Below are 17,954 nucleotides of genomic sequence, written 5' to 3'. Positions count from 1 at the left end.
TACATTTTATAGGGGGGGGAGGTGGCAAGGGGTAGCGAGAAGTCTTTAATAAAAGGAGGTCTGGCAGGCGTGAGGAGCAGCAGACGCTGCTGCCTGGGGCTCGGCATCCAACCCCCGCACCCGGCGGCATCAGTCCCCATGTGCCCCGGGGCGCGGCGGGGCAGCTCAGGGCTGGCATCCACCTCCTTCGTTCCCGGGGCCACGAAAGCCCCGGGAAAGCGGTAAATGGTGTCAGTGCGTGCTGCGGGGCCGGCAGCGAGAGAGCGAGAGAACGAGCCGGGGATGGTGCGGCAGCGGTAGCGGCAGCAGCGCCTCCTGCCCAGATGACGGGTGGACAGAGGCCAGCTGGAAAGGGGGTGGTCTCTCCCCTCCTCCGCTTCTGCTCCTCACTCCCTCTCTCTATCTCTGCCGATTTCTTGGCCGGAATAAGGAGAGTCTGCGGAATTTAAAAAAAAAAAAAAAAAAAAAAAAAAAAAGAAAAGAAAAAAAGAAAAAGAAAAAAGACCAAGATTGAAGGAACCGATAGGCGGTCGCACGAGAAAAAGTATATGTGAAAGAATAACAGTGCGGAAGAGATTGGAGGGGGGGGCTCTTGCGCTTCCTCCCCTTGCCGGATTAGGCAAAGGGATGGTGCCCAGGTGGGGGGCAGAGGAGGAAGCGGAGCGGCGCTGAGCTGGGGGGCGGGGGCCGGGCCGGAGCCGGGGCCGGGGCCGGTCCATCCCGCCAGTGCCTGGCTCCGGCGGACAGCAGAGGAGCCATTGCGCAAGGGACGGCGAGGAGGGATGCGCAGGGCGCTGCCGCCGCCCCGCCGCCGCCCGCCGCGCTGAGGAGGTGCCCGCAGGACAGCGGCTCCCATCGCCCCCCTCCTCTATCCCCGCTCTCCCCCTGCCGGGCACCCCCCGCCCCGGTACCCACCCCGCCCGGCTCCCCCCCTTCCCTCCCAGGCTCACCCCACCCTGCCCCATTCCCCTCCCTCCGCCAGATGACCACCGAGAGCGGCCAGCAGCGGCTGAAGCCCCCCGTCCCTCTCCGCTCCTGCAGCCCGGCTCCCGGAGCTCTCCAGATGAGCCGGCCGCCCTCCTCCGCCCTGGAGACCTCCACCTCCTCTTCTACCACCTCCACCTCCTCCTCCTCCTCGGCGGCGGCGGCGTCCTCCAAGAGCAAGAAGGCCAGCTCGGGGCTGCGGAGACCCGAGAAGCCCCCGTACTCCTACATAGCCCTCATCGTCATGGCCATCCAGAGCTCTCCCTCCAAGCGCCTGACCCTCAGCGAGATCTACCAGTTCCTGCAGGCCCGCTTCCCCTTCTTCCGCGGCTCCTACCAGGGCTGGAAGAACTCCGTGCGCCACAACCTCTCCCTCAACGAGTGCTTCATCAAGCTGCCCAAGGGTCTGGGCCGCCCGGGCAAGGGCCACTACTGGACCATCGACCCGGCCAGCGAGTTCATGTTCGAGGAGGGCTCCTTCCGACGGCGGCCCCGCGGCTTCAGGAGGAAATGCCAGGCTCTCAAGCCCATGTACCGCATGATGAACGGGCTGGGCTTCGGCGCTTCCATCCTCCCGCAGGGCTTCGACTTCCAAGCGCCCCCCGCTTCCCTCGCCTGCCACTCCAACGGGTACAACCTCGACATGATGCCCAACGCCATGGCCAGCGGCTACGAGGGACTCAGCGGCGGCCACCACGTCCCGCACATGTCGCCCAACCCCGGCTCGACCTACATGGCCAGCTGCCCGGTGACTGCCAACGGGGAATACGGCCCCGACAGCAGCAGCAGCCCCGTGCCCTCCTCGCCGGCCATGGCGAGCGCCATCGAGTGTCACTCGCCCTACACGAGCCCTTCGGCTCACTGGACAGCTTCGGGGGCTTCGCCCTACATAAAGCAGCAGGGCATCCCCGCTGCCAACGGTGCCTCCTCCGGCCTCCACTCCAGCGTGCCCTCCTACTCCCTGGAGCAGGGATACCTGCACCAGAGCCCCCGAGACGACCTCTCAGGTAGGGGCGCAGGGGGGCGGCGGGCAGCGCGGCGCCGGCGGGGGAGTCCCGACCCCCACGCATAGGGAAAAAAGACGGGCATTGTCTGCGAGAGGGTGGAAAACACCCGCGGGTTGGATCTGTTTTGTTAGGGACGGGGGGCGGACTGCGGTTACGGCTGCGAGCATCCTTCCTTATCTAGCTCCGAGAAGGAGCCCTTCGAGGAAAACTCGGCTCCGTCACGGCTTTTTCCCGACTCCGTCCTAGTTACATCCCGTCTCCGTCCTAGTTATATCCCGGCTCCATCCCAGCTCCATCCCGGCTCTCAAGTCCGTTCCCCCCTCGGATACAGGCGGTGTGTGGGTGGCGGGGACGAAAGCGGGACGAGCCGCGGTCTGCGGCTTCGCTCAGCGGGGAACGGGCATCGCCGCCGCCTCGGTGAACCGCGGAGTAATCAAAAAAGTCATTAAATATTATCCCCTGAGCCCTGAGGGGGTGAAAAAACCCCACGCTTATCTTAAAAAAAAAAAAAAAATGCGAGAAAGATTAAAGGGGATCCAGTGTATTTCTGCAAGCCGAGGGAAAAAAAGTTTTCTGGTCTCTGTCTCCCACCCCCCCGGCCAGTGTTTGCAGACAATGTCTGCTCAGAAAAATCTGAGCACAAAAATGGGTAAAAGATGTTGGGCTCTTACGGGGAAATTTTCCAAATAGCCCTTTTAAACACGGGTCCCAGAGGTTAAGCAAACAAAGACAGTCTGGGCTGGACCACACCGAAGAGGATTTTAGCCTGACTTAACCCCTATGAGAGTGGGGTCTTGTTCAATTTTATGGGAATTTCAACAAGTAACAAATACAGGCGACCCTCAGCTCTGGGTCCCTTCCCGCCCCCTCCTTGGACGCCTGTCAATCACTCTCCGGTCCTTCTGCGAGCACAGCAGCCTGCCCTGGCCTCCCCTCTGCCTGCTGCCGCCGAGGGCAAGCTGGGAGCCTCGTCGCCAGGGAAGCTGCTTTGCCATCACTGCCGAAGGCACTCGGAGTCTCAGGGGAGACCATGCGGTTGCAATTTTTCCTCCCTTAATAAAAAATAAACCAAAACCAAAACAACCTCAAACCTTCAATAGCCCCGATGTGGCTCCCGGGGAGAGGCGGCTGCGGAGCGGGTCTCCGTCTTCCCGTGGTTTCGGCGCAGAGCGCGGCTGCGGCGCCGTGCGACCCCAGATGGGCTCCTCCGTGCCCACGGGGCTCTGCTGCCGAGGCTTAAACCCACTTCTCAGAGATTCAGGTCGCTCTTCCTTGTGGTTCGGGAATCCGGCGGATTCACAAGGGCATCCTCTGCCGAAATACGCACCTTTACCGTTAGGAATTTCTGCTTTGCTTTGTTGTTATTACTGTTGTTGCTTGGAACATTTTTGTTTATTTCTTTTCCTTTACCTTCGTGGGGTTTTTTTTTTTTTGTTTGTTGTTGTTTTGTTTTGTTTGGTTTTTTTTCCCTCCTGTTTGTTTTACTCCTTGTGGAGTTTTACTCCTTGTTTTACTCCTGGTAGCCCATTTTGGCCGGCCCGGGCAAAGGGGTTGAGAGGCTGCTGCCCCCTTCTCCTTACCAGACACCAGAGGTGGGAAAGGCCATTCCTGGAGAGAAATTCTCCTTTCGAATCGGCCCAGGAATAGCTCTTCAAAACAAATAGCAGAAGGAGAGAGAGGAAAGGAACTGGTCCCCCCGAAGCCTCCACACAGGTTTCCGAGGCTGAGGTTTAAATACGATTGTTTCTGTTCAAGGACGGATGTACAAACTGGCAGACCGATGGACGCTTTCTTAATGCCGACGACAAACGTCCGCTTCCAGCAGCTCAGATTTAATGCTACTAATTTGCAAAACGGCGTTTCTCCTCTTATTTTCTGCATGTCCAGGATATGGGCCCAGGTCTTTAGTGGAAGCCATCTCCATGTCTCTATTGACTGAAAAAACCCTCAAACTCAATGTTTTATTTTTTTTCTTTTTCGCGTGGATACAATCCTCATCCGTGTTCGCTACGTAAAATGTCTGTGGCTCAAACGTTTTAGTAGAGTAAAAGGAGATGCAGAAAACCGATCCAAACTCCTTCATTCATAATTATTACCAGCAATAATCTTTCTTTTCTTCTCCCCACAGAAGCAGTAGCAAGCGTATTTCGCTTTTCTTTTAGTTAAATGCAAAGAAATTTGGTGGAAATCGGTCAATAATCGCCAAGTCGTGACAGCTACAGGGCTGATTTAAAACCTTGAATTTGCATCACACTGAAGAATAAGAGAATAAAAAATTGGAAACAGGAGGCTTGGTTCTGCTAAAAGGATTTTGAATCTGGGGGGTGAAGGGTGGAGTGGATTTTTTTCGCACACTATTAAATCCTGCTAAATGATTGAATCAGGATTGTAATAAAGTGCCCCGGTTTATGGTGAGCATACCAGCAGGGTTATTAGAAAGCCGAGGAAATCCAGCGAAATAATCACTTTTATAAAGTGAGCTCTGCGGGGTGAAGGAAGGGACAGTGCCGGAGGAGACAGGCTGTGAGCGCCGCCTGTGCAGTGCCGCGGGCTGCCGGTAAAGGGGTCGGCTCCGACACCCTGGGGAAAAACAGGAACGTATCCCTCCCCTCTTATTTTGATGCTTTTTCTCTTATCTTTTTCTTTTTTTCTTTCTTCCTTTTTTTTTTAATTATTATTTTCTTTCTGTCTCTCACTCCTTTTTTTTTTTTTTTTTTTCTTTTTTTCCCTTGACCCTCTGTCAGATTTGACAGAATTACGCTAGCGGACTTTGACATCCACACGACAAATCTAATCCCTCTTCGGCTCTACCCTGCAGACCTCGCTCAGGCAACCTTCCGCTCCCCGCCGGATCCAGTAGGAACCCTGCCAGACTAAAAATCCCCATCACGGCGCTGGCTGGGGCCGGGGGGGCGGGTATCTCCCACGCGGCCCTGGGATTTTGTCCCCTGAAAGGCTGCCTTAAGCTGTGGGAAATGAAAATGGGAACTTGCAAGGTCATTTATGTTGGTGTCGCGGATGTATTTCTGTTGTTGTTGATGAAGCGTAGGATGTCCTCGGTCTGTATGTTACGTTTATGATAGCACGCACAAGAAAAGGGGTGCACGCTCGTATGCACGTAAATAAATACAGTATCAACACACAAAACGATAGTGGTTGGAATTCAACCTGTAGTCATTCAAGTCAAAAGCAAAAAACTCCTAGGAATGGGATAAGGAAGAGGGAGAAAAGATGAGCATCTGGTTCAAATGGCTGCGGGCGTCTAGAAAAGCACACAAATGGCATCATCTCCTCGCACAGACACACTCCCTCATCTACACCATCCGCAGAGGCTGACCTAGCCCTCCACACTGATAAACACGCAGGCAGAGGGGCAGCCAGCCAGCACTGCGTGTGTAACAACACGGGAGGGATGCTCGGAGATAGCGCGCACCCGGGATGCGGCCACGCGTGTGTCCGTGGGTATCAGCCTCCCTACGTCTACTTCTCCTCAGCCCGTGTGCCCTACGCTTGTGTAGTTTATAACCTCCCAGCAGAGCGAGGACGGAGCCTCGTACGAGCGCATTTGGGGGCGATGGGGACTCCGGGGATTTCCACCTCCCCTGCTCGCTCCGGGCGATGGGACCAGCCGCTCTTTCAGACCTGCAAGCGGGTCAGGCTTTGCCCCGGGGGAGCGCCTAATCCGCTTCCAGGAAAGCTAGAGAGGAGCTCCCAAACCTTGCAGGAGGGAGCCGAGACCACGGGAAGTAAAGCAATGTGTCAGCCCCGCTGTACGCAGTCTGTGTCCCCTGCGGGTGCGGGAGAAAGGGCTGATCCGCCCGGTCAGAGCCATCCGACGTCTGAGCAGCTCTTGTTCTTTCCTTCTCTTGCAGTAGGATTGCCTCGCTACCAGCATCACCCTTCCCCGGTGTGCGACAGGAAAGATTTCGTCCTCAATTTTAATGGCATTTCTTCGTTTCACCCTTCCGCTAGTGGATCTTACTACCACCATCACCACCATCAAAGCGTCTGTCAAGACATCAAGCCCTGCGTGATGTGAAGGCAGCTCCCCAACAGAGACAATCAGGTGGCTTTGAGCAGAGTCGAGGTATAGATGGACCCACGCAGATTAAATATAAAGTGCACTCTGATAGCATTGGTAGTACACGAGTCACGTAGCAAAATTACCTAAGGAAGCAGTGGTTTTGGTCCCCCTCCAACCCTTGAAGGACATGTACAACCAATATAACTCTCCAAAGCTCTTCCTAAAAGAAAAATACCTTATGTGACATGTTGGGTTAGGTGGGACTTCAGAGTCCTTATGCCAAGCCTGACCACCTCAATCCTAAATCGCCTTTCTGTGATCTAAAGAAATGATCTTTGAGAAGGGGAATAATTCGATGTGTTTTTGTACGAGAAAGTGCCTTTGATTAGGAAAAATAAATCTCCCAGCTCAGCACCTGAGAGGATTCCCCTTCCATTGCACTGGTGGTAAATTTACTTCTTTTTTTTTTTCTCTCCCTGAGGCCTACCAAGGACACTTTGTATGGACTTCAGCACCGACCAATCAATATTATTAAAACAGTATTGTTTAGCCCTTTCCTGTATAGACTGTAAGAAAAGTTCCATGTTTTTCAGTATTTCAGCAATACAATGTTTTGTGTTTTATTTTTACAAAAGTTGTTTTCTACCACAATATTTTTTAAAAATATATTTTAAATAAATCTTGTGTATACTCACACACTATTGCTTTAAAAGGAGAATATATTTGCACTTACATATACTTTTTACAGTTTGCCAAAGTATTTTGATGTACAAAATTTTTTTTTTTTCCAATAAAATGTATATAAACGACTGTGCACTGGACAGGCACTTATTTTTCCTTGTCTCTTTCTGGGAAAAACTCTTCCACCCCAGCATCCGAGGTTATGGAAGCTGCAATTCCGAATCCTCCAGCCGCTAGAGGAGTAGGAGGTGAGTGAGAGGTTAACCCGAGAGGGCCAGTGCTGTGGTCTCTGGGCTGCACTGCCCACCTTCACCCACTTCCCACGGGAGAAATAACCGGTACAGCGGACGCAAAAGCAACAGAGTCGAGGCTGCCTGCTTGTCTCTTTCAGGGTTTCTTTCCTCTGGCCCGAAACGCCCTTCCCACTGTATAGGGCTGTGTCCAGATGTCCCCGTGTCCCCCACCCGTCTGCCCAAGCGGTCCCTCTGTGCTCCGATGGGTCTTTGCCAGGCGAGGCTACAGCAACCCCCTGTGCATCTGGGAGGGAATGTCACGAGATAGGGGCGACGAGAAAGATCCGAGATAAAACTGTGCCTTGGCAAGGGGAAGGACCGAGGATGGCGTGGTCAGTGAGTGGGGTGGGAAAGAGAAAAAAAGAAAAAGGAAAAGAAAATAAGAAACAAAAGAAAATACAAACACATATACAAGTACCCCAGGCGAAACAAACCCTGTCCCCGAGATGCCACCTTGCCCTGCGAGGGCTGAGCGACTGAGCCTCGGAGCCGGGCTCCGGGACCTGCTCCCCGGCGCATCCCGCAGATGCCTCGCGTGGTACCCGGGATGCCCCGCACGCGCAGAGAATGCTCCGCGTGGCACCCTGGGTGCCCCTCACCCACAGGGGGATGCCCCGCACACAGAGGGATGCTCCGCACACAGAGGGATGCTCTGCACAGGCAGAGGGATGCCCCGCACACACTAGGGATGCCCCGCACACGCAGTGGATGCCCCGCACGCACAGGGAACGGCTCGCCTCGGCCCCAGGGGTGGCCACGGCTGTGACCCAGCCAGCTCCCCACGGAGCCCATCCCGTCCCACGGAGGGGACGGGGACATCCCAGCACGCCCCGCAAGCAGGGACAGCCCTGCCACGCCTCACCTGACAGCTGAAAAGCCCGAGTTTCTTAAAAAATAGCATATTTATGTGTGTATGAATGCCTATTGTTGGGCTGAATGTTGGACTTGCTCATCTTCGAGGACTTTTCCAACCTTAATGATTCTATATATACACATATAAAATATTTATGTAATTATATCCATAGATAAAATTCCTCGTCTTTTAAACATATATCTATGCTCAAACGTGCCCTTTTCTTCCCCGAGCTTCTCAGGGCCTGTGATAAATTATAAAGTCAGCTTCAGAGTTTGCTCCGACCACAGTGCTGTGTTTACATTCTTTCCGAGGCAAGCCTGCATGGTCGTAATTTATATCCTAAACACTTGAACGTAACTTGTTTATACAGGAATGACGGGACCTCAAAGGGAAAAAACCTGCCCCTCTCCTGCCGGGATGGAGTAGTGACGGGAGCGCGGGGCGGCAGTGCCCCCCAGTGGCCCCAACTCACCAGCCTCGATGAGTTTTGTCTTAACGATTAACCCACCATCACCTTTTGGAATGCCCTCATATCGTAGAAAACGTGAGTGATGCTCACGCTGGCTGTTCTCCTAAGAAAGGTGAAGGAATGCTAGGGCATCCTTCAGGTTTTGGCTTCTGTGTTCTCCCAAAACCATTTAAGGCTATTCTTGTTTAACAGGCTAAGGTTCCCTTTTTCCTCGTTAAAGTTTCCCAAACAGAGGATGTTTCAGAAGTGGTATTCTTTAGACATCAATATATTTCAGTAATTACATTCAGTAAAATGAACCAAGTCTCTTTCTTCTAATTTTAAGGGTGACCAGCGAACCAGGGAAGGAAAAAAAATAGCTAGATTTTTAAGCTAAAGTGAGCTGATTGTGTTTTGATATTTGATTTTATTACAGTACCTTCTACCCTAGGAATTCAGCTCTTGTTTAGTCTAAGGAACTCCAGTGGCCGCAGAGATGGTGGAAGTCAAGACCAAAAGCTATGCTGCTGCGAGGACAAGGTGTTTATGTTTCAGCCATAGAGTTAAAAATTATTTGCGTCTTTTGACATGTGTTAACACTAATTGAATGTGCCCAAATGCTTCATATTTTGGGCGAAAAAAGTTACTTTGTTAGAAGTCAATGCGTTGAGAATCAGAGCTGCAGCAATGCAGTACTTATCTCTCAGATACCTACAACATCAGAGAAATCTGTTGTTTCTGTTGTTAAAACAAAACCAGCAATCCAGATGTATATATTCAGTCTAAGCATTACAAAACGGCCCAGGAAGCTGTACTCAAAGCAGAGTGCGTATTTGCTAGTTACCCTGTCAGGAAACCTGTAGTTGCTATGCTAAAATGAGCACCAGTTGGTATAAAACACAAAAAGGACTGTATCTCTGCAGCTGCCTAAGTTCTTTTCTCTGATAATATTCTATTCCTTTTTTTTTTTTTTTTTTTCATTTTCCAATCCTTGCCTGCTAACATGACTGCTTCATCCTCTATGTGTGGATTCCAGGATGCCTTAGTGGCCCCATTTTGTTCTTTAGCAGCGCGATAGTCCAAGTTGTGTCCCACAACAGTCACTCGCTTCCGCTGAATCTCAAAATGCAGTCACTGCTGACTTTTAGTCTAGAGCTTTGGCCGATAAAACCACTCTGTCCTTACAGGTGAGCGCAAAGGAGGACGGGAGCAAATAGCTTCTAGTACACTTCTGGTGTGTTCCAGGGAAGAGCCTGTGTATCTGAAAAGTTGCTTAGTTATTCCAACCAGATCAGCTGGTCTAATGCATTAGTAATGCGTCTTCCGCAAACCTTGCCTCTCTAATGACCTCAGACTGCCACAGCTACAAGAAAGCTACAACTAAATTGCAAATAGTCATCTAGACTGCTGGTGTAGCTCACATTTGGTGAGGTGCTGAGGCAAATGGATTGAATGTAGACTAATCCAAACATTTCCATTATTAGAGCACGCTAGGCAGAGTTTCTGCAGGGTGGGAATGAAATCACAGTGGAGAGTCTCAAACAGTTTGCTTGTGATCCGGTATAATCTTATATATATATTTTCTCCATTCTCTGGTTTCATCACAGTCTTACCGCTTCAGTGGAGGGATTTTGCTTGTGAGGGTGTTTATGTTACACAGGAAAAAACCACTCAGCCACTCCAAAGCCAGGATCACTTGAACAGTCAATTTAACATTGGCAAAATTAGCCAAATGCAGATATCTTACACGGGATGTTGAATTTCTAGCTGGTAGTTGACCAAAACATTCTTTGGTCAGTTTATTAATTCCATTAATTCCCTTTGCCCATTATTCTTTTAAGAACAAAATCAGATTAATCTTTTGCTCTGTTTTGGCTCACTGGCAAAGTACTTTTAACCAACATAATATTTTCAGTTCAGTGTGAGAGTTTTAGCCTGCTTTGGAGTCAAAGAAAAGTAAAAAGTAAATTTCTTTTTATACTCAATAACAATAAGCCTGATTTTATGGAACTAGAAACATTTGCTCATAACATATGCATGAGGTAATATTTAAATAAACCAGTTTAATAAAATGCTATGTATGTCACTTAGGACCTGAGAAAGCAAGGTGCTGTTTTCAATTATAATTTTAATATACCTGAACATGTGAGTACTCCCGTTAAAGTCAATGGGATTATGCAGATGCTTAGGGTTAAAAGTGCTTTGCTTAAGACAGATGATGGGAGTAGAATTAAACACTACAGGTTCATCCTATATGCTGCAGCTGTATAATAACTGAAGTAGAATATACCTGATTCATATACAGGATGAAAATTAATTCAAAACATACTCCAGCTTTGAATAGAGACGTATCTTACCAAACCTGCTGGTATTAATCTTCATGAAATACTGCCTTAGCTAATAAGAACACCCGGGCTTTATTTATACATTGAGCCATTTGATAGATACAAATGAAGAAAGAGGTAAATAGAAGCCAACATATTTTTGAACAAATGCCCAGAGGTTCTCTCAGAGTTCAATGATCTTTGTGTCTAGATTATAAAGAATTCAGAGCAGCTTCATGTGACTTGCCAACTACTGAATAGAGCTCCAAAACATCTGTAATATTAAACAACTTCAAGTCTCCCTTTTACGCTTGTTTTCATCCAACAGTGATTTATAGGAATCTATTGGCTTCTCCATTGGTCATTCCTAAAAGAAATATGTTGGGAGAAGGAGGTTTTAAAATTTGTTAGGACACCATTATCAAACTGTATCTGGAATTAGAGGTATTTTAACAGTGGATTTAAATTTATTTAGGACATTATGGAGAAATGTTAACTGCATTACATCAGTTATTTAAACCATTGCAAAATGAATTTGCAGTATTGTACAAAGAACCACTGGGCTAATGGGTAATTTAATGTTTTCAGGGTAATTAAAAGAGACTGAACTGCTTTTCAGGAACTGAAAAAGGACAGATTTCTTGGACTAGATCCCCAATGGTAACATTTTCCTTGCAGTAGAGTTGCAGCCCATTAATTCTCAATGTCCAAATATAGGTAGCATTAGTTTAAATTAGAAGTTTTATAACTGATTTAGCTGAGCTACTGAAATCCTTTATGTATACAATCTTATCTCATTTTCAGAGACCCTCTTTGGATTTGTTTACACCTGTCCTGATTAACAAATACCAAACACATTTTACTTGATGAAAAATCTCTCAGTTTTATTTTTGTATAAGTTCAAACTGTTTTAAAATTACTCTTTCAGACTGTCATGCACAACAGTTTTTTGATATGATGAAAGGTGTGATTTAGTTCCAACTGCATAACTGGTGTTTATGGCCACTCCATCACTGTAATCCCTCATTTATACGCGTACAGCTGCAAGCTACACCAATATTACCAATTTTGAAGTGGTATCAACTCACCAAAGCTGATTGAAACTAAACAGGGCAGTCTCTGTGATGAGGCAATCTTTATGCTAAAGGACTACAGCTTTTCCCCATGAGACAGCTGAATGTTAGAAACTGGATATAAAGCATGATCATACTGGAAGCTCCTAGACAATTTTACTAGTGGAATCAAGGCTTTAAAAGACGGCTTTGGGCCTTCTTGTGTCCATCTTTTTTTTCATCTGGAAGTTTTCCTGCCAGAGATTTGTTGACCGCTGGTGGCCTGCAGAGCATTTGCTGGTGGCTTTGAAACAACTATTTGATTACAGGACAGTGCTTCTCATCCTCTGTGGTGGAGAGAATATGAACAAATGGGAGGGGAAAATTGCAGTGAAGATTAGAGTCAGCAGCGTGATTCACTCTTAAAAAAAAAAAAGAATAAAATGCCTTCAACATTAAAATTGCCTAAACACAGAAATGTTTCCAGACTCTGCCACGTTTGACACACAGTTTCTTAGCGCTAGTAAGGCTAGATCATTGCTTGCCCAGTAATGGAGAGCAGAATTGTTCACTAGAGAGGACAAGGAGCAGCAGAAGAGCACTGGAGGCAGTGTACTTTAATCCCAGGTAACAGGCAGACTTGTAATACAGAAGGTGCAGATACCGTGGAGTGATGTGAATATTATCAGATCAGGGTAATCGTTGACAAAAGAGGTGCAACAACAAGGCTAACTTCTGCAGCCATCATGGGAAACTCCACTATGTAACTATGAAAGGCAGAATTAGGTCTCCTGAAAATAGACATCAAGTTCTGCTCCTTGTATCATGCACTGAATCCTGCTTTCACCCACGAGAATTTCCCCTCACTGCAGTGCACCCCCTTTTTTCTTTCTGAAGCAGAAACAGAGCTGAGCTGCAATGATTCACAAATACTTCCATGCTGATCTGGGAACTGGGACAACTGAATATATCAATATACTTGTTTCACTTAGTGCAAGGCAGCAAGGAGAAGTGGACAGGAAAAAAGCAATAGCTCAAGATAAGCGACCTCCAGTAAACAAACAGAAGCTTGTCCCAGGACAGCAGAGGAGCAGGGGTTAGAAGGAATCTGGCTTGAAAGCATCCAAGGCAGTCTGAACAAGCAGACCTGGGTCCAGGACTCAGTCAAGTTACTCAGCAGGCTCAAAGGCTCTGTTAAGAAAGCAGCAGGAGCTGTCTAGGGAAACCTATCTGAGACACAGGCATGTCTGAAGCAGCCCAGCCTTGCTCAAGCTCCCCACAGTAGGCAGTGAGGAGAGATGTGCAGAGCTGATAGTTTTTCAATTATCTATTCCTTCTAAAAGCATTATTTCTTCTATGAAAATCAACCAACAGCCTGGATTTCAGGAGACTGCTTTGTCTCTGGCTACTCCCCAAAGATGGCAAATGCCCAACCCTCCAGGCACCATGGGAAGTGCAGCTGGCATGCTGCATGTTACTGCAGCCTCTAGCCAGCAACACCTGAACTTTCGGCCAAGAGAGCAAAGGCCCGCAGCTTTGTGCTTGTCTTTACCAAGAGAGCAAAATGGACTAAGGTGAAGCTCAGCCGGAGCAGTGATACCTGATGTCTATGTGTTTTTGACGGTAGCAACAGTGAATACACAGGAAGGTGATGACAGCAGTGAAAGCTTAATCTGGCAAATAGAGTGCAGAGTGTTATTCCCTCAGCATGCTTTAGCCTGAGAATGCTGATATTTTCAACCTTCATTTGCTGTCCTCTCCCACCTTTCCATGCCTGTTGATTACCCTAGAAGATTTCCCCCTCTACCAAGTGAATTTTCTTTAAATGGCAGGACACAAACTGTGCTCCTGTTCTACTTCAGACAATGGCATTTGTTACCAAAACCATGAGGGCAAGGAATGGCCATGAATGATTAATACATCACTGTTTCTGTTCTACTATTATAACACCAGATATGCAGATCTCTGCAAGCCCTTTACATTTTGTCCACATTTCCACAGATTTCCTCCTTATTGTTACAGATGAATTGCTTGCACTACAGCCCTACATAGGACTAGGGTTTAAAGACATCCCTCAGTAAAAGAAAAAACATCACATGTGCTCGTTTCCCAAATCCAAGAGAAGAACTAAGATTCCTTAAACTTTCACTTTTACTGTAGCATGTTGGTTCTCTTCTCCTAAGTTCCCACACCTCAAAGGAAATACCAGGAACTTTCCAGCTCAGTTGCTGAAGGAAGAGAGGACAGTCAGAGTAGATGATGGCTGCCCACAGGAGGTATAGGGAAAAGGAAAAAAAATGACAAACCTGATATTCATCCCAGCAGAGGTGGGCAAGTTCTATCAGCCAGTACCATATGTGGTTAGCTCCTTCTTGGCCCCATTCTTCAGCCTCAGAGGGAAATGTGATCAAAAGGCCAAGCTCTCATTGAGTAGAAAAGCATCTGCAATAAGCAGCTGACATTTGTCCATCACATGAGTGCCTCGTCTTCCTTTTTAGCCACCACTGCACACTATCTTGGGGCTACCTGCCTCCCCAGGTGTGGCTCTAAGAGCAGTATAGAAGGGCATAAGACATCTGAGCAGTTTCCACCTGCTCATAGTTGGTTCTGGATCTAAGTAGCCTCAGGGTCCCCAGGCAGGAACTACACTCTAAGAGGGGAAAATAGAAAACAGATGCTTGTATGAAACAGACCATCCATCCAGAGGCATCTCAGGACATATTTATTACTCAGAAACACGTACCATAGCAAATAATGGCTCTCCTTCTGTATGGAAAAGTCCTTGATTGTTGGCTACTAGTGGCTAAAAATGAAGCAAATCCATAATCCAGGCAGCTTTTAGATATGCCAAAAATATCCATGTGCTGGAAAAGACACTATTCGGCTTGTTCATTTCCTGTATGCCTTTTGAAGCAGCCAGGGCCATTTCTCACTATTTAGTTCTTTGAATACAGAGTAAAACAAAAAAACAGAAGAAGAAACATGCAGCTAACAAAAGTCCCAAGCTCAGCACTTCAGGAGGGACTTGAGCACAGGGAGAACAGAGAACCCCTTAGAGCTGAAAATGGCGCCACTTATAGCATATGTTCTGCATAGCCTGCCCTGTGGAGATGACAAATTCCTCTCCTGCCTACACAGCTGTCATTCACCAGGTCAGTTCCTTTTACCAGAAAGGGGATCTGACACAGCTCTTTCACACCCTTACAGGCATAAGTCATAGTTGGAAGAACCTGATAGCTAGAAAAAAACATCTTTTCCAAAAAGTGCACATGCTACCATGTTCTTTTGGTTGGACTCATATTATTAAGGAACTGCAGCAAGTTCCTCATAAGTCCATATTAAAAGCCCATATGGTCCAGGACTCTGTGTTTGAAAGCGGGACAGAAAACTGGTGGCTTCAAAAAATCAGTAAGGAGTCTAGCATCACCTGCTTGTTCATAGTGAATTGCCTCAGAAGGCTGTGATCTACGTCCTGAATGACATTCATTGTTTTAGGAAGATCAGTCATTGCACCTAATTTTGACAGGATATCTATTTCCTGTGATCCTCACTTGGGAATCTAAGAAATGTATACCAAATTCAGCATGAATTTCTTTCCCAAGCCTCTAGATGAATGCTGCACCCATTTCAGATATCCTTTCAACCCGTTCAGCCCATTTTGCCAGCACCAGGTGCTTCAGAAGATGCAAGAAATTTTGTAGCAGGTACAAGAAAACCTGCATACTTTCCAGCTGCTCTGAGGGTGAAGACTGCTCTCAGCTTTAAGCTTAACTCTTGGCACTTCTGGCATCCTGTGCTGGGGTGCCAAAGACTGTTTAGGTGGAATTTCCTAGAAGGTGGGTTTCCTTCTGTCCATTTTGTCTGCATTTCTTTTAACTTTAATGCCAAGACGGAAGGCCCTGATTCATCTTTATGAGTTTTTCAGTGGCTTTACCAAAACTGCTCTTATCTCCTTCCTGAGGCAGCTAACCACCGTCTTCAGACATGCTGGTCCCTATCATCTTATTGCGATCCTTGCAATCCTCCACCCTACAAGAATTAAAATCTGCTTAGGCAGTAGACTACAGTTTTCTATAGCACAGAAATCAAACTTAGTTGTTAAAACTCTTTCTGTAGAAAAAGTAGTGAAAATAGGCATCAGAGGAAGAGTGAACAGACATCTTGGAGATCTCTGCTTTAGGAGAACATGAATCTTAACTTCAGCAAGTGCATTGTTCTCCATTGGCTGCAAAAGAGCCCAGGTGACAGGCTTGGAAAAAGGTGACTGCTCAGTAGGTAGATGAGGTGAATTGTGGCCAAGATGCCAGGTCCTGAACAAGAAGTAATAAATAAGACTGCATTGTTAGCCACTAGCTATATAGTCTTCATCGTTCTCCATGTGCAACTCACAGCTGCATACGGAGCAGTAATTTCTGTTAAGCTGCCTTCAGTACAGCCCAAGTCTTTTCCAGAGCTAGTTTCCAATGGTCCCAGTCACAACAGTATTTTGCTTTCACCTCCAATACAACTGATTTTGCATATTTTACCAATTTTGGTCTATCTGCCATTGTATTAGTCCTTCATCTGCTTTGCCTAAGTTCCACTGACGTGCCTCTCCCAATGAAGTACCAAACTTTGACTAACATAAATAACTTTATTTGTATTTAGACATTTCACTTCTTCACTTCCATTCCGCTTTTCAAGCTACCAGTATCTATCTTAAACTATACCAGACCTTGGCACTTGTCTGCCCACCTGTTTTCAGGGACAAAAAATTTACTATTTATTCTTGCAGCCAACTTTTGATTGACAACTCCGTATCATGTTACAACCTTTTCTTTAAAAAACGCTTAACCAAGACCTTTTCAAAAGCCTTTAACAGAAGAATGGTGGATATTGGAGCACAGATGATTATTTCCTTTTTTACAGAAATCAGGTTGGAAATGTTTGGATGCAATTGGAAGACTGTATGCAGTGCATTTCAAACCCATTAATAAACTTCTTATATTAGTTACACTTGTGCAAACAAGCAAAACTTTACTAACTTTGTGTACCAGGGGAGAGTTAGTATAACAGAAGGAAAAACTACTATCAAAAGTTTTGAGAAACGTACAGTCTTACCAGATCCTGTATAATAAAGATGATAAGCTGCTGTTATGAACAATGTTTTTAATAAAGGAAACATTGTATGCTTGCAGATATCAGTATTTTGTTGCTAAATCCACCTGTCAAAAATTGACGCTAACAGTTATTTGGAGAACCCAGTAAGAAGAGATGAGAATGAGAAAAGAAACCAGCAAATATGAAGACTCTATAGAAAATATAAAAAATATTTGGTATGAGATCTGTCACTGCACTTTTCCTTGCTGTTATTCTCTGTACAGAGCAAAACAAAAGGAGGCCAATAGGAGGAAACGTGCAGGAAATTAAATAAGAGGTGGTTGTAAGATTCCTCTAGAGATGGTGAGCAACACCCAGGGGACTTGGAAGCATCTGATTCTCCCAGCACTGGGCTATTTGGCGACCAAGCTGTTGTGTCACCAGCCCTACCCAGACTGGGAGCTGATAGACAGTCCCATCTAACACTGTTTCCTACAGGACAGAGCATGGTGTCCTGCCTCTCCCAGAGCCAAAGTGCCAAGACTACGTGGAACTTGCCCAAAATTTGTGAGGGAAGAATGACGCTTAAGTCATATTCATGTGTGCTGGCTTTCTTTTGTTATTGTAACCCAGTTATCGGAGCAATGTGTTCCTGTTGATGCTTAAACCCTACTTTGTTTTGAAAAGGCCAAACTATATCACTGAATGCACTGTCTGGTAACAGAGGTCCCAAGAGGGGAGACTTCCAGCTGAGATCCAGGTCAAATTAGCACAGCAAAATGAGTCATGGAGAGACACAGGGGTCTGCAGTCAGAGATATAGTCTCTGAAAAGGGTGAGAGTGCAGTCTGGAAGGATGGAGAGTGTAGGGCAGGGGCACCTGTGGAGAGGAACGCAGAAGGCAGCAGGAACATCCGCCATGGAGACATCATGCTGACACAGGCAGATATATAGACACTTCTCAACGCTTGGTACTGTGACATTCTGATGTGACCAAGCCCATCACAGCTGACAGGGGTGACCCTTTTTGTGGGTGTTTCCACAGCCTGCAGACCCAAACCCACCTGGGACCTGGAAAGCATTACATCCACTTGCTCCTCTGAGGTGATACGTAGTGGATGTGTCACTGATAATGTGTCTGGAAAGGAGGAAAGCCCAGAGAGATGACTAGGGGAGGAGGGTGGCTTTACAAAACGTGAGCCTACAA

The 17,954-nt window shown here is 47.2% G+C and overlaps 1 protein-coding gene across 2 annotated transcripts; it reads left to right on the top strand.

The window, feature by feature from the left end:
• Positions 1–972: 972 nt before the first annotated feature.
• Positions 973–6,769, top strand: FOXF2 (forkhead box F2). 2 transcript variants are annotated; one of them, XM_054059108.1, is made up of 2 exons: positions 973–1,991; positions 5,867–6,769. In XM_054059108.1, exons 1-2 carry the CDS (start codon positions 983–985, stop codon positions 6,028–6,030), a joined length of 1,173 nt encoding a protein of 390 aa, XP_053915083.1. In that variant the 5' UTR covers positions 973–982; the 3' UTR covers positions 6,031–6,769. The 2 variants fall into 2 exon arrangements, with proteins under 2 accessions (XP_053915083.1, XP_053915082.1); XM_054059107.1 differs by having other exon boundaries at positions 5,864–6,769.
• The last annotated feature ends 11,185 nt before the right edge of the window (positions 6,770–17,954 follow it).

The sequence above is a fragment of the Cuculus canorus genome, chromosome 2 (assembly GCF_017976375.1).
Source record: "Cuculus canorus isolate bCucCan1 chromosome 2, bCucCan1.pri, whole genome shotgun sequence".
NCBI lineage: Eukaryota > Metazoa > Chordata > Aves > Cuculiformes > Cuculidae > Cuculus > Cuculus canorus.
The sequence above is the reverse complement of the archived record's forward strand: the minus strand, read 5'-3'. Positions and strand labels throughout refer to the sequence as shown.